A 23516-nucleotide genomic window follows, 5' to 3' on the forward strand; every position below is an offset into this window, starting at 1 on the left:
ATAATAAAAATAAGGAGTAAAGGCTATACAAAAAAACAAAACAGTAAAACACTATTATTTTGTCTCATTGCCATCTCCAAACTAGACTATGTACTGATACTTGGTTAAATCTCTTTGCCCAATAATGAAAACATATTGTAGGAACAAAATGACTATGAATGAAGAATGTTTTCTCTCTGTCTCTCTGTATCTCTTTGCCTCTGCCTCTGTCTCATCTCTCTCTCTCATATATACATACAGAGAGAGAGAGAGAGAGAGAGAGAGAGAGAGAGAGAGAGAGAGAGAGAGAGAGAGAGAGAGAGAAAAGCAAAAAAAAATTTAAACCTAGCAAAAATAAATTATATTGACTCCTGATTCCTTTGGCATAATTGCTTTAGAACATGTCTTAATACATCTAGAAAAAAATAAAATGAACTTTTAAGTTCTAAAGAAAAAAGAACCACCTACAGAACAAGTTCTCTCATCTCCCAAAAATTTTCTTGCATATAAAAAAAAAGATAAAATCCTTTATTCTTGGCATATATGAGTTTACAGGCAGAGTTTACAGCCCAGGATAAAATAACTGAAGACTCAATTCTTACTTAACAATTTTTCAATTTTTAAATGCTTGAGAATGGGCATTAAAGTTTTGGGAAAATATGTAATCCAATTAAAAACCACCTCCATTGAAAAGTATATTTAAGAGAAATCATTCAATTAATCAACAAGCATTTATTAAGTAATTATTAATTACTAAGTAGAAAATGAGAATACAAAAACTAAAGGGAGACCACAGTCCCTGTCCTCAAAGAGTTTACGTTATTCTAAAGGAGAATAAAATATATTCACAGATAAGTAAATATATGTACAAAAAATGCAAGGTAATGGGAGGTAACTGGAGAAAATAATGGGAAGCCTCTTGAAAGTATATTTTGAGTTGAACTTTGAAGGAGATTAAAGATTATCAAGCTGCTTCCTTAAACGGAACTTCCTCTACAAAAACTATAAACTATAAACTCCTTTTAATATTTAGAATTTTTGTGAGCCTCAAAAAAACCTAGAGAAAGCAATATTATATAACTCTTTGGGAATTTATTTTACTGCCACGCTCAAGGGACTATAAGGTTGAAAACTTAATGAGACATAATTTACATTTTCTACAACATTAAAGTTTCTATCCAAGATTCAGAAAACAAAAAAACTATAAATACATCCATAGAAATGGTTTTCAAATAATCTTATATCTGTAATAATTCTACCTGGCTTGTAAAATAAATTAATGTAGTACCTTTGTTTACATATATGATTTATTATCTGTTAAATATCTGTTAAAAAGGCTTTTCTGATTACTAATGTTAAAAATAATAGAGTTCAAATTTGATAAACATTTCATGACTTAAAATGTGGTTTATATTCACTCCCTCATTTTCTTTTCAATATTTTTCCAATGAATTAGATGAAGGTAGAAATACTTGTAAAATTTACAGATGGCAGATTGTTGAGAGAAGTAGCTAATACCTTAGATAGCACTCCAGATCCCCTAAAGATGTTTATAACAAGGCTAAATGTCAATAAGGCTGACTCTAATAAGATCAAATTTTATAAAGATAAATGTAAATATGTAAATGTAAATCCTATACTTTGGTTCAAAAAATCAGCTAAACCAGTACCAAATGGGAGAAGTAAGGCTAAAAAGTCATTCCTATTTAAATGATCTGGATGTTTTGTGAACAAATTCAATATGAATAGAAAAGCATTTTCATTCAATAAAAGTCCATAAAAATGATATGATGTGAGTACACACACACACACACACACACACACACACACACACACACCACTACACTACACTACAAAGAAAACTATCATTATTTTAGGCTGCACCAAAAATGATATCCAGAACAACGCAGGTACTATGCCTTGGTTAATTTATATCTGTGGTATTGTCCAGTGCATAGCACAATGTTGGCAGAATAAATATAATAAATGTTTGTTGATGGATTGCAAGTTCTGAGGGCCATATTTTAGGAAGAACATTAGCAAGCAGGTGCACATCCAGGATGATAAAAGGAATACAGACCATGCTACATGAGGATACACTGGAAGAATGGGAGAAGGTTAGCCCAAAGAGAAACAAAATAACTATCCAAGTATTTAAAGGGTTGTCATATAGAAAGAGGAGGAAGATTCATCATACTGGCTCCAGAGATCAGAAGTAGGAGCAGCAGATGGAGGCTGAAGAGAGACAGACAGAAATAAGGAAAGCAGATTGTCTAAAATGAAAGAAGGGGAGAGTAATGAATGCTGGAGGGGATGTGGCAAAACTGGGACATTAATGCATTGCTGGTGGAGTTGTGAACTGATCCAGCCATTCTGGCTGGCAATTTGGAACTTTGCTCAAAGGTCTATAAAAGAATGCCTGCCCTTTGATCCAGCCATACCATTGCTGGGTTTGTACCCCAAACAGATCATAAATAAACAGACTTGTACGAACATATTTATAGCTGCGCTTTTTGTGGTGGCAAAAAACTGGAAGAGGAGGGTCTGCCCTTCAATTGGGGAATGGCTGAACAAATTGTGGTATATACTGGTGATGGAATACTATTGTGCTAAAAGGAATAATAAACTGGAGAAGTTCCAGGCAAACTGGAGAGACCTCCGGGAACTGATGCAGAGCGAAAGGAGCAGAGCCAGAAGAACATTGTACACAGAGACTGATATACTGTGGTAAAATCGAATGTAATGGACCTCTGTACCAGCAGCAATGCAATGACACAGGACAGCTCTGAGGGATTTATGGTAAAGATGCTACCCACATTCAGAGGAAGGACTGCAGGAGAGGAAACATATAAGAAAAACAACTGCTTGAACACATGGGTTGGGGTGGACATGATTGGGGATGTGGACTCGAAACTACCACACCAATGCAACTACCAACAATTTGGAAATAGGTCTTGATCAAGGACACATGATAAAACCAGTGGAAATGTGGGTTGTCCATGGGTGGGGGGAATGCGGGGGGTGAAGGGGAAGGTAGGAGCATGAATCATGTAACCATGTTAAAAATGAATATTAATAAATGTTTAGAAAGAGAAAAAAAAAGAAATAAGGAAAGCCTTCACAAAAGCTATTAAAAAAAATAGAATAAATGGTCTCAGGAGACAATGGATTCACTGCCTTAAGTAGAGGTCTTCTTCCAAAGCTGGATGACCATTCATCAGGAATATTGCAAATGAGATTCTTGATCAGTTATATGGTTAAAATGTTAGATGGTCTCTGAATTCTGTCCCAATTGATTCTGTGATTTTGACTACTACAATAATACTATAGGGTTGAGCATGGTCAAGCCAACTGAAGCTCAGAGGGATGAATTTTTTTTCCCTGCCACTTATCAAATGAATGGTTGATTCAGCACTTAAAACTGATCTGACTTGAAATCTATTGTGTTTTTGTTCCCCATGACTACATACTTCCTAGAGTCTCAAAGACAAGCTTAACGAGAGGGGGAGTAAATGTAAATGCAGACATCATAAGCAACATTCCCCCAAATGAAAAGGGCTCAAAAATAATTTCTGATTATATATTTTATTTTCCATGATCTAGATCTTCTGGAAGACTTCTATATCATTTAAATGATGATGTGCTATAATGCACATCAGTATAATGCATTTCAGTATTTAAGACATAATGAAATCACCCAAACTGTTCCTTTTAAATTTTTCTTAACATGTAACTATGGGAAAATATTCAAAATAAAAATTTAAAAAATTAAATTTAAAAAATTAAAAAAAATAAATTTTTCTTAAACTTGTGCTTTGTGAGTCACTTCAATTGGTGGGCTACAAAGTTGTTGTCATGTCTCTTCTATCCTAAAAAACAAACAAAACTTGATCCTGACATCCTTGGTAGCAGAAGTCCTGTATTTCCTCCTTCCTTTTCTGTTAAACTCCCTGAAAAATTTGTCTGTAATCAGTACCTCCTCTTCATTTCTTCTTATTCTCTTTAATTCTTTGCAATCTAGGCTCTGACTTCATTCTTCAATCGAAAAGGACTTCCCTGTAACATCTCACACTACCAATTACCTTCTCCTCCTAAATACTCTTTCCTTTCTAGATTTTCATGACACTTCTCTCTATTGGTTCTCATGTTACCTATCTTACCATTCCTGTCTCTTTTCTTGGATTTTCCTCTTTGTCATATCTTCTTTTAAAAACATTTAAAAAAAAACCCTTACCTTCCATTTTAGAATTGATAATAAATATCAGTTCCAAGACAGAAGAACAGTAAGGGTTAAGCAATGAGGGTTAAGTGACTTACCCAGGGTCACATAGCTAGGAAGTATCTGTGACCAGATTTGAACCCAGGACCTCCCATCTCTGGACCTGGCTCCCAATCCACTGAGCCACGTAGCTGCCCCCTAATTCTACATTTTAAAAATAGAAATAATTATGTTTGTATCAAAACCTTATCACCAGTTTCAAAGTCACCCAAATTTGGCTAATTCAGCATCTTCTTTGACCCTTCACTCTCACCCTAGATATCCAATCAGTTGTCAAATTGTGTAGTTTCTGTCTTCCCAACATCCTTCATATATGCCCCACTTTCTCCTATCACATAACTACCTCCCTGGTTCAGATCCTCATCAACTCTGATTTGGATTTTTAAGATAGCCTTCCTGCCTAAATTCTCTATTTCAATCCACAACAGCTTATGATTCATTAACTATTCCACCCTTTTACCCAATAAACTCAAGTGGTTCCATTTTACCAGCATCAACTATCAAGTCACTTGTTTGGAATTTAACGTTCTTCACAACCTCGCTCCTTCCTATCTTTCCAATCTTTTTATATTTTATTTCCCTCCACATACTTTATAGTTCAGCAACAGTGACCTTCTTGCCGTTCCTTACACACAGCATATACTTCTCATCACCATGCCTTTGTACTTGCTGTTTCTCACAGCTGGAATGCTCCCTTCAACTCTTAGTTTCCAGGGTTTTTTACATGACTCATAAAAAACAAAAAAAACCCACAACTTCTTGAGGAGGTCTTCGAAATCCCTGTAGACTCTGGCTACTTCCAGTCAGAACTTCCCTTCTTTCTATTCCAAATGTATCCTCCAGGTGTCTCTTTTTTACACACTATCCGTTAGTATGTATCCACAAGCACAAGGAAACATTTTGTGTTTTTGCCTTTCTTTTTTTAATCCCCAGTGATAAACACGTGTCTGGCACCTAGTTAATGCCTGCTAAATGCTTTCTGAATGATTGATGTAAAAGAATAAGGTGATAAGAGAAAAAAAAAACTTAAGAAATACCCATTTCCATCATTTAGTTTGCCATTTAGTATTGTGTTCTTTACATTATAAAGTTTGCCATTTAGTATTGTGTTCTTTACATTATAAAGAAAAAGTAATGGTCTCTGAGTTTTTGTAGTGTTGGAATGAAATGATTCTACATTTCACAGTGAAATAAGCAGGTCTGAATGGCAAACAGCCTAGCATAGACTGTCAGTTCACAACAAGAACAGTCACCAACAACAACAACATTTGGGGGGGAAAAAAAGAATAATCTGACCTAATAGTTTTCAATCCACATAAAATCTGCAGCACAGAGAAAGCACAATAATGCTTAAATGTAACCCAAGAATTAACAAAGTTTCCATGAAACTGAACACAAGATCATTACAATATCTACTTGGTTTGTATAAATCTTTTCACTCCCCCAGGCTGCCCTACCTCTCTGTAATTCATACATCCTAGGCTTTCTCCTTGACAACAGACAAGCATAGATTTGGAAAGACAAGACTTTCCTCATGCTATTTTCCTTCCTGACATGCCTTTTCCATGTTTCTCAATATCTTTAATGGTCTAACTAAAGTTTCACTTTCTTCAGCACTTAAGTGCCCAGATCACTCATTTGACAGTTACAAATACCTTGTGACAATCAATACCTGGCATCATTGTCTAACAAGGTGTTTTAACTCTTGTGTAACCATTTTCTAACACAAGTCATTATCAGGGCTATATCTTTCTCCTCTCCACCTATTTCTCGTTTGCTAGGCTGATATCTAAGACTACTCTTCCTTGCTCCATTCAGTCCTTGGGTCCTGACTTCCCCAGGGGCAGAGTGTGGAAGGATTGTCGTGGAAATATCACCTGGTAGGAAGTAAAGAAAAGGGGCATGAACACTTCAGAATACCCCCACCCTGACTCTTTATTACTTTAAGCACTGGTCTCATGGGCAGCAGCATCTCTATTCTCCCACTTGGAAGTCCATCCTGTTTTTGACCCACTGGATAGTCAAAATATCCAAATAATTTGTACAAATCACATATGGATATAACAGTTAATACAGAAGCACCATGCATAATGGATGGACAGAGTATTATCCTAAGAGTCAAGAAGGTCTGCCTCTGATACATTCTGGCCAAATGATACTCCAGAAAACTCAAATCTTACAAAAGTGGCCAATTTGTCTTGGTAGAGGGGGTTTCCTCACTAGTAATATTACACAGATTCAGAGAGCCTCCCAAATCCCTTACCCACTTACAAAGCACTAATAGAGGACAGAAAATATGTGGTAGTGTAGAAAGGGTTAGATTTGGGGTCAGTGTCTGGGTTTGAACTGTAGTTCTGCTACCTGCCAGTTAATAAAATGAGAGAACTCCATCCAGATAATTAGTGACTAAGACTGTGCAAAATAGCAAAGAAGGCAGTTGGAAAGAGCACTAAGCCTGGAAACAGGAAGCCTTGAGTTAAAATCCCAACTCAGACACTTACTAGCTATTTGGCCCTGGGCAAGTCAACTGCTGATTGCCTTAATTTCCTGAACTGTAAAAAAATAGAAATGATAATATATCTACCTTTCAGAGTTGTTGTGAGGCTTGAATAAGACATTTGTAAAAATATTTAGCACAGTGCCTGGCACATAATAAATACTATATACATGCTTATTCTCTTGCTACTGACCTGCTATATCTCCTGGTTGACCCTAAACATTGGCTTCAGTCTCACATTCCATTTATTCATCCGCCTAGGTCATATCATAATCTGCCTTTACTGTATATTTGCTTGGTCTCTCAGGACCAGCACTTTTCACGCCTAATCTGAGACCTGAACTTCTTTACCTCTGTCTTCCTGAATTCATACTTCAATGCCTGGGACAGTTAATATACACACATTTGGAGCTTCTGCTCTAAGACTCACGCCAGTGGACTGGTGTAGAAGCCAGTCTATTTAGTCTACTACATCTTCTGGCTGGCCTAGACTCCAGACCAGTGACTCCCAAAGTGGGCACCACCGCCCCCTGGTGGGTGCTGCAGCGATCCAGGGGGGGCAGTGATGGCCACAGGTACATTTAAAATTTTTTTAAATTAATTTCCAGGGGGCTAAGTAATATTTTTTCTGAAAAGGGGGCGGCAAGCCAAAAAAGTTTGGGAACCTCTGCTCCAGACCATGCTTTAGTTTCCCAATTCATCTTTCTCTCTTTGTGTGTCTCTCTCTTTCTTTCTCTCTCCTTCTTTCCTCTCCCCTTTTCTCATATTAGAATGTAAGTTCCTTGAGGGGAAAGACTACCTCTTTAAAAAATCTTTGCTCCCCAGAGCTTAGCCCAATGATTGGCTCACAGTAAGAACTTAATAAGTAAATTTCTTCCCTCGATTCCTTTAGTCACCAATGATTTAGCATTACAAATTCATGGATGAGAGCAATATAAGGTGGTTTACTAAGTTTGGGGCACATTCTTTACCCCTGAAATCATAGGAGGGGTAGCCATCCCTTTCCATAAAATATATTTTCATGCCAGTGCCAGATTAAACCTAGATTAAACAGTCAGAACTACCAGAACTAGGTAAAGGAATTTGTGTTCCTCCTCAGCTTTGAAAATTGGACCACTACATGCAACTTTCCACTAGGAGCCTTTAGCCTTTGCTGTAACATGTGTGGCATGTAGCACAAAATACCTACAACATCATGAGGCCATCCCTGATCTGTCTGGCTATTAGAACCTACACCCTTAAAATTAACTTTTATTGTTTTTGGACATAGTTTTACATATATTTACTTATGGACATGCTATACAGATAGAAGGTAAGCTCATTGGTCACAGGGACAATTCATTGTTTGTGTTCCTAGTGCCTCATGGTAGGCCTGGCAGATAGTAGGCACTTTATACATAAAAATGTTTTCAAGATGTCTCTCACTGCACAGACTCTCCTCTTAGTATTATTTATTCCCAGAGCTAGATCTGCACCAGTCTGACGTAGTATGGCATTTCTTATGTCATAAAAAAATAGAGGAAAAACTATTTGTTGTACACATTCATTGTAAACTCATACTTAGTTAACAAGAAGTTACTTGACTTTTTATTTCTCTTACCTGCACTGTTTGCACTGTATAGATTTTCTTCAAGTTTGATGCACATTCAGCTGCTGTAGTACCAGGGAGGGACCTAAGCAAAATGTTGACCCCCCAAAAAAAAAAAAGTCAAAGTTAATGAAATACTAATGAAATACGTCTTCACTGTAATTAAAAGGTATAACTTAAAAGGGTAAAAATGTCCTCAAATCATGAACAAAATAGAGTTAAACAATTCAAAAGGCCTTAAAAGGTAAAAGCCTGAATTAAAGAATTAGAATTGCTGGGTTGCTGTTTATTTTAAAAGGTGCTGAAATATTATTCCTGCTTTTTAAAGTAACATGTTTATTTCTTTAAAGTATAAGCACAGCCAAACTCCTTGGAAGCGTAACAATAACTAAAAATGAGCTAGGAAAGTTTTAACAGACTGAAGCAAATGAAAAAAATTAAATAAATAGCCTATAAATAGCCTTTTGCCATAGAACCTTGTACTTCATAAACTAGTTGTTCTAGTTCACAGCTGAAGATAGGAAACGTGAAGGGTTACTGCTCTGATGACTATAATGTGGCAGGCAGACTAGAAACAAAAGCCATGAAGGGAAGGAGAGACCTGTAGGTGGAGTTAGAAGACTTAGGTTTGAATCTGCTGCGGTGTCTGAGGCTGCTAGGTGGCATCATGGAGAGAAAGCTGGACATAGAGGCAGAAAAACCCAAGTTCAAATCTTCCTTTGCATACTTAATAGCTAAGTGACCCCGGGCAAGTCATCTAATTCACTCTGACTCAGTTTCTTCATCTGTAAAGTGTAGATAATATCACTCAGAGGTTTTATGAAGAGAAAATGAAGTGATATTTATAAATAACTTTGTAATACTCAAAACACTGCTTAAATGCTGCTGCTGAGTATTTGTAAAATGAAGGGAAATGATTTTTTAAATCTGTAAATGGTCTCTTGGCTCCCTTTAAGCTCTGACTTTCTAGGATTCTATCCACTGTTTCTTTCCTGAGATGAGTATATACTTTCACCTTTTTTATGACCATAGATTTAGGGCCAGAAGGGACCTCAGAGGTTATTTAGACTTTATACTTTGCAGGTAGGGAAACTGAGGCTCAGGGAGGTCAAGCAACTTATCAAAAGTAGCACAAATAATAATAGGTAGTAGAGCTGGGATCTGAGCCTATGTCCTGACTCTAGCACCAATGCTCTTTCTACAGTATCAACCAACAGTTTCTTGAAGAATAAGGTTTAATATCAAAATTAAACTGTAGTCTAATGAGGTTTTTCAAAAGATTTAAAAAATAAGTTCATATTTTTTTTTAGTTTGGATGTATTGCTCCTGGTGATGAGAAACTAAGCATATGGTACTTTTTTACAATGCACAAAGCCAGAATGCCATCATTAGTTCACAATATATTCCACTAGATGGCAACATACTACAGCTTCTCTTCTTGGCACAATACACAGTAAGGGCTATAAAACTGCGTTATCTCATTTATTCTCTTGCTTGGGGATGGGTGGAAATAGTAGAAGATCAGGAAGAGGAAAGAGTTATTAGAAAGATAGGCTTCAGGAATATCTAGGGGTCAGGGTTCTTACACTGGACCAGTTGGACCAGGCAGATCTTGCTTAGGATTTTGAATACTTCTGATGATCGGTATTATCATCTAGAGAGTGAAGATGAGAATAAAGATATTCATAATTCTGCCACATTACAGTAGTAATTGAACAACATTCCAGTGTATAAGGATTCCATATAAGGGAAGAAAGTTTTTGAAAATAAAGAGTCCACACGATGAAAATGCTATCCACAGTCAAAGAAGGAACTGTTGGAGTCTGAGGCAAACCAAAGCATGCCATCTTCCACATACTTATGGAAATATGTGTTACATGAAAGTATGGGTAACCTGCTTCAGAATATTTGCCATCTCAGGGAGAGTAGGGAAGGAGAAAATCTGAAATTTAAATTGTCAAAAAAAACAACTGTCATAAAGTGCTTCTGCATGTAATTGAAAAAAAAATTAAGAGTTTATTAATACCCAGAAACCTAAAGAGTTATGAGGAGATGTATTCCTGGACTACCCCAAGTGACTGGGGATAGTTTCTTTGTTCACAATAAGTTTTGTTCTGCCCTAACTTTAAAATCCTTACAAACTGAACTTAAAATAACACCTGGAAAATAGCTGGCAGGTAATAAAAAGTTGGTGAGAGCATGAACATCCTTCCAGTCATTGAAAGTTTCAGTTTCTGGGTTGTTCATGACTCTTCCCTTTACCTCATGGCCCATATCTCGACAGTTACCAAGTCTTACTGATTTTAACATTCATAAAATCTCCAAACCACCAACATTTATCAAGTGCCTACTATGTGCCAAGTATAGGAGATACAAATAGGAAAGTAAGTTACAATTCCTAGCCTTAGGGAGTTTAAAGCCATTCTACTTAAGAGATTGTGGAAAGAATACTCTGCCCCTGCAGTCAAAGTACTTGGGATCCAATCATCTCTCTCAAAATACTACCTCCTTGGGCCAGGGCAAATAATTTAGCCCCTCTGGGCTTCAGTTTCTTCATCTGTAAAATGAGGGAGTTATAGATAAGGTTTCTTCTAGCTCTGGACCTATGATCCTAAAATTCTGCTGAAAAATGAATAATTGTAACATATATGAATAATATATAGTAATATATGAGCAATATGCCAGCTAGGTGGCATTGTGGATAATAAAGCACTCAGGAAGGCCTAAATTCAAATCCAGCCTTTGGCACTTACTAGCTATGTGAGCATGGGCAAGGACTTAACCCTATCTGCCTCAGTTTCCTCATCTGTAAAAAGAGCTGGAGAAAAAATTGCAAACCACTCTAGTACCTTTGCCAAGAAAACTCCAAATGAGGTCATGAAGTGTCAGACATGACTGAAGGGACTAAACAAAAATAAGATGAGTGATATATAACAGAATTATTATATTAATATATTAACATTTATATTTTATTATTTGAATTTACTAATAAATATATTTAATAATAGATTAATGTAGCATATATTTAAATAAATAAAAAGTCATTGATGTGAGCTACAAGTAATAATTGGAGAAATCAGGAAGGCAGCTGAGCCCTGAAGAGAGAATCAGGTACCAAAAGGCATAAGTGACAAAGCCGAGCATTTCATCCATAGGATATGGGAAAGGAGTTTTCTCATCATCCTTGTCTTTCAAAGAGGCAGTTTCTCACCCCAGCTGGTGCCCTTCTCAACTCTTGCCTAGATTACCACAAAAGCAGATGTGAAAGTTTTTCCATATAAAAAAATTACACAAGAAAAAGTAGATAAAATAATGAATATCTATTTTGTATCACTTGCTTAAATATCTAAAGTCAGTGTTTCATTCGAAACTACTGTTTTTGCTTTCTTCTATTCCCTGCTGGGCATTCTAAAATGTTTCAGGGCCAACTTCTTTTTTTTTTTTTTAAACATTCCTATTCCTACTTTGTTCCCCTTTGCCCAGCCCTCCTCCCAATTGAAAACAAGAAGGCAAAAAGTACCTTTTAACAAATAAACAGTTGAGCCAAACAAATCTCAACAATGGACACATCCAAAAATGTGTTTAATCGCTCATCTCCATAGGGAGATGGCTAAGGGGCTTCGTCTTGGGTCTGGAGACATGATTGGTCATGTTTGATCAGCATTCTAAAAATTTTAAATGTTGCTTTTCTTTACAATGCAACTGTCCTATAAATTCTTCTGGTTTTAATAACTTTCAACTAGTTCATAATTCATAGGATTTTCTGAAATTCTCTTTTGTCACTTTGAATGGTTCAATAGTTTGCAAAATTCATGTACCTAAATTTGTTCAGCCATTCCCCAATTGATACCGACTTAGTTTTTATGTCTTTGCTTTGCTTTCTCCTCTTTTAATTCATCCCTCTTTCAGAATCAGGAAGTTTCTTTTGTTACTTTTTCCCTATCTCCATTTACCTTCTCATTCAGTTTTTCAGTATGCTCAAACATCCTTTGCTCATTTCAGATAAGGTTCATCTGATACCAATCCCTCCACCCCTTCCTCCAAGTTTATATACTTTTCTTGTGAACCCCGAAAGGAGTAGGTTCTACCAACTTCTTTCTCCTTTCTGGAGTGGTGTATTTCTTTTATCCTCCCTTCTGTTTGTCTTCTTCAGACTCTTAGAACAGGCTCAATTCACTACCATCTCATTATCTCACTATTTTTTCCTAATTAATTCCCTTAAAGCCCTTTAAAGACTTTAAGGTTCTAGAGTTTCTTCCTATTAGAATATTAACTCTTCATTATAAAACAGCCTACTTCAGTTGTTCAAATAAACATATCTTTCTAGGTTTCTCTTGACTCTTTTGAAGAGAAATTGCAGTCTTTACTAAGTTCTGATCATTTAAGCCAGAATGCTAGAAATGAATGCTTTGCAATTTAAATTATTCTTGGTTCTTAGCCTGTACATTTTGCCTTTCAGAATATTATATTTCAAGATCTCATTTAGAGTAGAAGTGGCCAGATCTTTTGTGATCCTGTCTATGTGCATTAGTATTTGAAATCTTTCTTTCTGGATGTTTGTAACATTTTTTCCCTTGACGTAAAAATTTTAGATTTGGGAAATGATATCTCTACGAATAGTCCTTCTGGGATTTCTTTAAAGAAATTATTGGTGGTTTGTACTTTCACTTTCTATAGTTCTAATAGAATCAGAAAGTCTTAATTTATGACTTCTTGAGATGTAGTACCTAAGCGCTAAAAAAAATTATGGTTTTCAGCAAACCCAATGTTGCTTAAATTATCACTCCCTGACCTGTGTTTCAAGGCAGTTGTTTTTCCTAGCAGATACCTTACATTTTTTACTCTTTTGTAAATCTTCTGATTTTGCTCTAATAGTTCTTGTAGTTATTTTAGGCAATCATGGATGGGTTTAGTCTATTCTAATTTTTAGAATCCATTATTTGGGAAAGGTTTACTAGCTTTATTCTAAGCTATTTATTCTCCTTCCAACTCTTTCCCTCAGAAATTTCATTTGTTTTTAACTCTTGCTTTATTTTTTCAAAGTATTCAAAACTCACTACTGGATCCCTATGGCCTCCCAAGATAAAGCACAAAATATTTTGGCTGGCATTTAAAGTCAAAAATCTAATTCTAGCCTATTCTTCCAGATTTACTTCACGTTACCTTAATTTACACTAAATTTCAGTCAAATTGGCCTACTAGTCATATCCTCAATTTCAGCTTCTCATCTCTGTCTGAAATGCATTTCCTTCATACCTTTGTAAAAGGTAGCACTGGGCAGTTTACAAAGAACTGGATCTGGATCAAAAGACATGGGTTTAAATCCTAGACCAGGTACATGTTACCTGTGTAACTTTTAGATAAGTTACATATCTTCTCTGGGACACATCTATACAATGACAAGGTTGAACTGGATGATCTCAATGTTTGTTTTTTTCTGTATTTCTACTAAAGTCTTCTGTATTTCTAAATATTTTAATTGAAGTAGTCTAAAGTATGTACAAATAATTAACAAAGAGGATACTTATTATGTGCCAGGTACTGTGCTAAGTGCTTTAGAAATATTATTTCATTTGATACTTACTATGTATTAAATTATAGAATACATGACAGAATAATAAGATATTTGGTAGAACACATATGTTGATACCTAGATCAGCAGGCTGGAATAGTAGATAAAGGGCTGGCCTCAGAGACAAGAAGACTTGATAATGAATTTCTCTGACACTTAATGACTATGACCCTGGGCAAGTTTTTAGCTTCTAAGTATGCGTTGGGCAATTCTCTAAGACTGTAAATTACATAACATATTCTGACCTACATTAATAAAGGGATTTCCTTCACTGGGGATTCCCTAAAGTAACAGACATCTAGTATAAAGTAATTGTGTGAACATATGCAAGTATGTAAATGTATATGTGTATATGTGCTGCTGCTGTTGTTATTGTTCAGTCATGCTCAGTTGTGTTGGACTCTTTGTGACATCAACTGAGGGTTTCCTAGCAAAGATACTGGAGTGGTTTGCCATTTTCTTTTCTGGCTCATTTTACATTTGAGGAAACTAAAGCAAACTGGGTTAAATCATTTAATGTCCAGGGTCACACAGCTAGTAAGTGTATGAGGCCAGCTTTGAAGTCATGAAGATGAATCTTCCTGATTCCAAACTCAGTGCTCTATCCACTGTACTCATTACCCATACACTGATATTCACATATGCATATCTTCTATGAAAAAGGTCTTATAATTTGATCATGTATTCGATGAGATTATTCGAATAAAAGAATGTCATTATTAGGTATTTTTCCATGCTATAAAGCATTTTAAGAAACATTTATTAAGCATCCACTCTGTTAAGTCATTATGCTAGGTTCTAGGGATACATGAAGACAAAAATAGGGAAGGGGAAAAGACTTTTCTAGAGCTGTAAACACTTGAATTACAAGGATTGTTGCACCTTTATATACCTCCTTCTGGAAGATATTAAAAGTCAGAAAAGTGGGAGACTTTTATGGTAAAGATCTACTACCAAAAGAGATAAATGAAAACCAATAAATAAATCTTGACTGTTCAAAGTCTGGGTCTGATTTCTAGTTATTGAAAATTTACCTAGACAAAAAAAATATAATTACTATTATGTGATTACATTTACTTGCCTAAAGTTATGCTTGCAATAATAACTACTTTTAACAGTGGGAAGGAAATGATAACCACATTCAATCAATGTGTTCCTAATAAAAGTGTCCTGTGTGATGATTAAATGCACTAATCAAAATGGATTGACTGGACATGGTTACTAAATTATCCCAAGCCTAAATGAAACATTATTATTTTATTTTAGTAGGAGTTACTCTCCATCACTTAAATTATTTAAGAGTTGAAAAACATTAAAATTTTAATAATAAGCTTCTTTCTGCCTCCTTTTTATTCCTAATCAAAAGGACTTTCCTTCTATTGGTGATTATTCATTCTTGTACTTGCTAGATTTAGTGGAAATTCAACTCTAAAGTGCCAAATCACCAATTAAAGCAATGCCAAAACGGTTAAATGTATGATTACTCACTTCAAAACCTATTTAGGTTTACAAGTCTAATATCTTAGAGACATGACAGAATTAGTGGACCTTTTTTATCTCTTTTTTCTTCTTTTTGGGTCTAGATACTAATTTTTGAATAGTTGCCAAATAGCTTTAGTTCTCTATTCCAATGAAATGACAGATCTGGACCAATAAGTTACTAACTTTTACTCAAAACTTAACAGGAGAAATTATGACATTTTGCAAACTTCATACCACATTATGGTTCTCTAACCAAGTGCCAGATTAAGATTATGCCAACAAAACTGCTGTGTTCATAGTAAGTAGTTAATAAATATTTGCAGAATTTTAAAATATAGCTGTATTTGGGAAATAGATCTAGAGCAGTGGTTCCCAAACTTTTTTGGCCTACCACCCCCTTTCAGAAAAAATATTACTTAGCCTCCTGGAAATTAATTTTTTTTAAATTTTAATAGCAATTAATAGGAAAGATAAATGAACCTGTGGCCACCACCACCTCCCTGGATCGCTGCAGCACCCACAAGGGGGCAGTAACGCCCACTTTGGGAATCACTGATCTAGAGTTAAGAGCACCAGGCACCATCGGGTCCAAACACCTTTATAGAATAGAGAACAGAAGCCAAGTGAGGTTATATGACTTTTTTGTGGCAGGACAGTGGCAGTCAGCATTTGAACCCAAGCCTATTTTTTTCTCTCTCTTATCTTGCTGTAGTGTTTTATGTAAACAATCCCTGTCATTGGCCATTTATTCAAACAGTTTTGAAAGAAATGATTATTTAAAAAAAAACTAATAATGATTTTTTTGGGTTGTGTCTTATCAGTGACTTACATTTTCTAAGTTACCAATTCCAAAAGAAGGAGTTGCACAGTAGAGACAGGTGTGGTACTCTATTCAATAAACATGGAACTGTCTAATCAGTAGGTAAGACATCAGGCACCTGGAAAATATACTAGGAGTGCATTCCTAATAATCTGAGGATCACCTGGTCCCTGAGGTCCCTGAGCAGCACTGATCCCTGAACAAATGGGTGAGAATGGCCCTGTGATAGGTTTCACAAATGTTGATGGTGACAACACCTACATTTATATATGGCAATTGATCTTTTAAATGATCTCAGGATCAATAGTCATGCATTATACATTGCAGCATTGAGGCCAGATTTAATCAGTTCATGTAAATTTTAATGTATCTTTATGTAAAGCAACTTAATATATTGGGGTAGGTATCTTCAAAGACTTCCTTTTGAAAAAAGCAATATGACTTATGAGAGCAGCCCTAGATAGTATAAAATTAGCATTTAACAAAAAGGTAGTACATGTATTTCTTCCATATCACAGGGGTAAGGGGCACAGCACCCCTGTAAAACTGGATCTGAAAATTTTGGATCTGTAAAATTTGAGTAAAATCTTTTGGTCTTCCCTTCTTACCAAAGAAAAAGTCTGAATTTTTTCTTTTTTCTTTTATGGGGGTTTACAATACCCTCTAAGGATTCATGATTTATTCTAATTTTAAAGACATCCTACATTTCTAGCCATTGTGTGTCATCTATTGGCTTTCAGGTTCTTTTTGCAAACTTTAACTCTTTGCTTATCTTAACTTTAAAAAAGAAATTGTGTATGTTTTTGGTATTCAAAGATAAAATGTTGATGTTATATACACAATATTATACATTTATTTTGTGTAGTTCTAAGTTTCCTAACTTTTTCTCTGTCATCTGCTCACCTTTGTGTGTTGTCTGTGGCTTTTCCCACAAAATTCCCATTTGATTTCTTATGTTGATGTGATGGGGAAAGTCATAATATAGAAGGAATGCTTGTCATTTCAGATGGGGTAGCTAGGTGGTGAAGTGGATAGAATGCTGGTCCTGAAATCCAGAAGACTCAATGTGGCCTTATACACTTACTTGCTGTATGACCCTGGGAAAGTCACTTAATCCTGTTTCCCTTGTTCAATATCTACATAATGAACTGAAGAAAGTAATGGCAAACCACTTAGGTATCATTTTCAAGGAAACTCCATGAGGTCATAAAGTCAGACATAACTGAAAAACTACTGAACAAATATATATATAAATATATATATATATGTATATATACATATATATGTAACTATACCTAATTTTAAATCACAGCTTAAAGTTGGCCTCAATTGAGAAACATCTAAGAAACTATAATACCTAGCATTTATATAGCGCTTTGAGGTTTGAAAAGTTTTCTCTTATTATCTCAACTCTTATAACAATACTGGTATTATTATCCCTTATTTTACAAATGAGGAAACTGCAACACACAGAAGTTATGTAATTTGCCTAGGGCCATTGAGCAAGGAAGGGTCCAGACAGTATCTGAACTCAGATCTTGTAGAGTCCAAGCTCAGGACTTTAAACCATTACCACACCTGACTGGCTAAAATATTAAAACAACTTAAAATTTTAAGTGCTTACTAAAGAAAATGTGATTGGAATAAATGAATTAAAAGCATTTATTAGGTGCATACTATGTGGAATAAACTTCAAGAGAATACAGAAATAAAGGAGTCAGTGACATACCTAGAATCATATATCCAATTTCTATCAGGGTGGGACATGAACCTGACTCAGAGGCCAGCTCTCTATCCAGTATACTATGCTCCCTCTCAGTCAGTTAATATGTGACCTTATTCTGACTAACAAAGCTGACATTATTATTCATTTCGTGGTCTTAAAAATATGATTAAGAGCAAAGTATCTCGAAGGAGAGGGGAGGGAGAAAAATCGGAACTCAAAATTTTGAAAAGCAATCATTAAAAAATTATTTACATGTAATTAGGAAATATTTAAAGAAAGAAAAAAAAAGACTAATGCATCTCAGTAAAGTTAGAAGAAAGGGAGCTTGCTTTCTGGAGTAGTTGAAGGGCTCTTCACCAAGTCACAGGAACCTTCTTTTCAGCTGTGAGACCACAGGCTCAAATCTCTCAGTGCCTCCAGGCAACTTGAAGACTCAGTTTATAGATAAGAAGCTGATCTGCATCTGTAGAGGTTTTACTCTGATCTAATCACAGGTGACAGACCTAAAGAAGTGAGGGAGTTCTAGGAAAGTGAAACCTGTCACAAAGGCCAGAAGCAATTAAAATGATAATGTTTCAATTGTTAAAGGAAATGTTTTCTAAGGATGTGTATTTATTCTCTAATCAGGCTACTCATTCTCAGAAAGTTTTTTTTTTGTTAACAAAAAGTTAATTAACTAGCCTCAATAGACATGTTATTCTTTGCTTAAAGGAATAGTATTTCTTGGATCAGAACATTTCCGCCACCTTGGAAACTGTGATGTCATCTTCTATCTTTTTTATCTCAACATATTTATTAGAGATAAGTTTAACTGGCAAGCAGAATTCCTGTGTGAACATGATAGAAAAGGATTTGTTTGTTGCTCCTGACACAATGTATAAATTAGTCAATCTAATGCTTTCTCAACTTTTTTTCTTCTTTTCCTGTTATTTAGATTCTGGGAGATCTCTAGTCCTGAAAGCAGTGGCAAGCATTTATTAAGTACCTACTCTGCCCTGAGCACTGTGCTAAAATTCCTTTAAACTATAGTAAAAATAAGAAATGCAGGATGGTAAGAGAAAGACTTGGAAGTATTTATTACTCTTCAAAGAACCAAATTCCCAAGTATATCACTCTGATGACATTAATAATTAAGGACTACCTTCCGTGGGAAGCCTTCCTAGATTGTCCAGAGAAAGATAATCATTTGCTTCATCTAATCACAAAACACTTTGCTCTAGTAATGCATTCATCATATTCTAATTTCCATGTTATTTCTGGTGATTCTTGTTATTAGCAATAATCATAACTAACATAATAGCACTTACAATGTGTCAGGCATTGTGCTAAGCATTTTATGATTATCTCATTTTATTTTCACAACAAATCTGGGAAGTTGGTGCAATTATTATCCCCATTTTACAGATGAGGAAAATGAAGCAAACAAAGACCAAGTAACTAGTCTAGAATCATAAAGCTAGTACATGTCTAAGGCCAAATTTGAACTTGGGTCTTCCTGATTCCACTGTGCCATGGAGCTGCCCTTATCACGTGTACTACATTGCAGTTATCCTCAAGGCATGCACTTTGCATTTCCCTAACATACAATCCAATGTCCTGCATACTCCATAAACACTCAGTGTTGATGGAATGAATGATCATAAAAAAAAAAAAAAAAACTTTTCTTTATATATAAGAGAAAAAAAGAGGATTGTATCAGTTCTAAATTAAACACAACACAACAACACCGGGAGGATGTAGGACCACAACAGCACTGAATAAGGGAAAGTTAGTTTTGTAGGCCATATTCTTTGAAACTCTTATTCCCACCACAGTGCTTGTTAGAGTGAAAAGTTATATAGAACTTTACATATATTCTCACTTTGTATTCCCAGTGCTTAGTTTAGTACCTGACGCAAAGGAAGTACTTCACAAAGATTAATTGATACATTATCTCATTTTATCTATATTATGTTCCTGCAAGTTAGATGATTAAGGCAGTTTTAACAGATGTGAAAATAGCAGCAGAGAGAAGCTAAGTGGCCTGACCACAGTTACATAACTCGAGACAGAATCATTATTTGGACCCAGATCTTCTGAAATCCAGAGCCAATGTGCTTATTAAGTTTGTTGACTGATTCCAATCATAATTCAGTTGCTAGTCTCTCTGTGCTGGGCACCTGATCAATCAGTATCTGCTGAATGTACCAAGTTAGGTGACTTCTTTTGTGTTTGCCAGTATCTGTTCCCTATTCCCTGATGTACTAGAGAGGATATTCTGTCAGGTCAGGCAGATACAGAATGCAACTGTGAAAACACCAGGCCACCTTCCTTAACCTTGGCCTTTCCTCAGTCTTCTCTCTCTTTCTTTCCTTCTCTTTCTCTTTCTCTTTCTCTCTCTGTCTCTGTCTCTCTCTCTCTCATATTATTTTGTCCACTTCTCTCATCATTTCTACTTGCTGCTCCTCCTTGTTCATTGTTCTCCTCTGATCTCTTTGGTCACGTGAATAAGTGGAAAGAACAAGTCACATCATGGCTAGGAGACAGAAAGAGGAAGCAGAAAGAGGCTTGAACTGGTTCCTAGTTCTGCCTTTCACCAGCTCTAGGACCACAGGCAGGGTATTTAACTTCTTGGGGTCAGTTTCTGATACAGAAAATGAAGGTATCTAACTAAACTAAATGATCTAAACTAAAACTAAATGATCACTAATTAACTGGACAAGAATTTATTAAGCACCTATTACATACCAGTGTTTATGAGGACAAAAATGGTCCTTTTTCCTATTTGTGCCCTCCTACCACCTAGCAAACTGTAAACTCTGTTATTTCACTGGTGCAAGGAATTCCCAGTGAGGAAATATTCTCTATCAACACATATCTGCAACAGTTTTGTAATTTCACAGACTTCCAGAGTTTCATAGGACACTGAGAAGTTAAAAGATAATGAGGCAACTAGGTAACACTGTGAATAGAGTGCCAGGTCTGGAGTTGGAAGGGCCTGGGTTCAAGCCTAGCCTCACACACTTCCTAGCTGTGTGATCCTGGGCAAGTCACATCCCTGATTGCCTAGCCCTTGCTGCTTTTCTGTTTTAGGATGGTATTAAGACAGAGGGTAAGGTTTTTTTAAAAAAGTGAACTTACCCAGTATGTATCAGAGACAGGATATGTAACCCAGGCTTCCTGGGTCCTGAACTGTCTTTCTAGCTATTATAATACATGATTTCCCATGACTATAACATTTAAAGATTTGAAGAATGATTTGAAGAGGGCCAAAACAAGATCAATTGAGGAGATTTGGAAAAGCTTGGCAAAGGAGACAGAACCTGAACTGAGTCTTAAAGGTAGCTAAGAATTTAAGGTGACAGAAGTATATAGGGAAGGAATTCCAGGATTAGGAAGTTTTGCAAAGGTACAGAGGTGACAAATAGGATGCTAAGTAGCAAGTAAACTAGTTTGAATAAAAGAGAGAGAGAAAATGGTAGTAAAGAGAAATAAGTCTGGAAAGACAAGCTGGATCCCAAGTGAAAGAGCTTAAAATGCTCAGCTCTGGAGTTTGCATTTTTCCCTATAGACAAAAAGGAGCCACTGAAGATTACTGAGTATGGGAGTGACAGAGTGACATCTAGCCTTTACTTATATATGTTAGAGAAGGGAGAATTTGGAAGGAGGGAATTCAAAAGAAATATTGTTGCAGTTACTCAGAAAAGAGAAGGAAATGAATATATGAGATATAGTTGAGGATGAATTGACAAAACGTTAGGACTGAGGAATGAGAGAAAAGGGATGATGATTCTAAGATCTAATCAATTATAAAGATGGTGCTAGCCTCAGCAGAAACAAAAAAGCAACACGATATAGTAGACAGAGCATTGTACTCAGTAAGGAAGTCTCTGAATTGCTTTGTGACTCAGTTTCTCATCTATAAAATGAGAGGGCAGGTCTCAATAACCTCTAAAGATGTTCCGGGTCTAAATCAATAATCCCATGGCCTGGATAACCTTTCAGATCTCTTCTTGATCTAAAGTTATGATGCTATGAAATAAGGGGGTAGGGTAGAGGAAGAACACATTTAAAATGAAAGATAAGGAATCTTGGACATGCTGAATTTGAGTTGCCTAAGGATCATCCACTATTCAAAGGGTAATGTTGTATGGTACTTCACAAGAGAGAATAATAACCCTAATAATAAACCTAGATATAGGTTTGACTCGTTCTACAAAAAGGTGACAATTAAATCTAAGGGATCTCATGAAATGGGCAAGATAGAAGGTCTAGAGAAAGAAGAGAGCCCAGAACAAAGTTTGGGCATATGGTGGGACAACAGTAGTTATAATGAACCAACCAAGAAAAATGAGGAGCAGAGAGCAATGTTACAAAAATCAAGGGAAAAGAGAAAAGGGTGCAGTCAAAAGCTTCCACAATATCAAGAAGGATAGGGATTGAGAAATGGCCATTTTGTTGTTGTTTGGTCCCATCTGACTCTTTGTGACCCTGTGAACCATTCAAGTGTGGTTTGCTGTTTTTTCTCCAGTGGATTAAAGCAAATAGAGGTTAAGTAATTTGCCCAGAGTAACACAGCTAGCTAGTGTTTGAGGCCACATCTGAACTCGCATCATCCTGACTCCAGGTCCAGTGCTCTATCCACAGAGCCACCTAGCTGTCTCCTAAGAGAAAGACCACAGGATGAGCAATAAAGAGATTTTTAATAACTTCAGAAAGCAGTTTCACAAGGTAAGGTATGATGCTGAAAATCATGAGGTTTTAAATGTTATAGAAAGAGGAAGATTTTAGAGGTTTAGTCCAACCTCTTTAGCTTTATCACTGGAAAAATTAAGCTCAGAAAGATGAAAAAATCAAGTTGCAGCTAAACTCTCACTTTCTATTAGGAGCCTTCCCTGTTCTCCCTTGAATGCTAATATGTTCCCTCAGTTGATTATCTCCAGGTTATACTGAATATAGCTTGTTGGTCCCTGCAGTCTCCCAGTAGAGTGAGTTGAGAGCAGGAACTATTTTTTACCTTCCCTGTAGTATCACTAGTGCTTAGCACCTAGCAAGCACTTAATAAATGTTTACTGGTTGACTGCCTGCTTGCTATACCATTCAATCTTTCTTTTTAAAAGCAAATTAAATGAAATAATGATGTCTGCAGGCCCAGGACCAGTCTTATCAGCCACTGTTATGATAAAATGAGATCATCACCATTTGGCTCCTTGAACCCTACTAATGGTCTAATATGGAAATGACACCCACCTGGCATTCTGACTGGACAGATATTTAGTAGCAATTAGGTGGTACAGTGGAAGGAGTGTTGGTCTTTGGGTCAGGAACATGAGTATGAAATGTGCCTCAAATACTTGTTAGCTGTGTGATCCAGGGCAAGTCACAAACTCTTTTTATCTCAGTTTCTCCGTAAAATAGAGCTAATAAAAGTACCTACCTCCTAGGGTTGTTGTGAGGATAAAAGAGGATAATATTTATAAAGTAGCTTAAAAACCCTAAATATGAGCAATATATCATCACCATCTATAAAAACAGTGATTACTGCTCTAAAATGTGGTGATATTTAACCTAGAAGAAGGACTTGACAAATCTTA

The 23516-nt window shown here is 36.0% G+C and overlaps 1 protein-coding gene across 3 annotated transcripts in view; it reads right to left on the minus strand.

The window, feature by feature from the left end:
- Window positions 1-23516, minus strand: part of EIF4E3 (eukaryotic translation initiation factor 4E family member 3) — a 51022-nt gene that overhangs the window by 19712 nt on the left and 7794 nt on the right. For all 3 annotated transcript variants that reach the window (XM_044661889.1, XM_044661739.1, XM_044661819.1), the window contains one exon: window positions 8356-8428. In XM_044661889.1, coding sequence (XP_044517824.1) covers window positions 8356-8428 — 73 coding nt within the window. The remainder of the gene's footprint in view (window positions 1-8355; window positions 8429-23516) is intronic.

Source organism: Gracilinanus agilis, chromosome 1, assembly GCF_016433145.1.
Source record: "Gracilinanus agilis isolate LMUSP501 chromosome 1, AgileGrace, whole genome shotgun sequence".
In the NCBI taxonomy this organism is placed as follows: Eukaryota; Metazoa; Chordata; class Mammalia; order Didelphimorphia; family Didelphidae; genus Gracilinanus; species Gracilinanus agilis.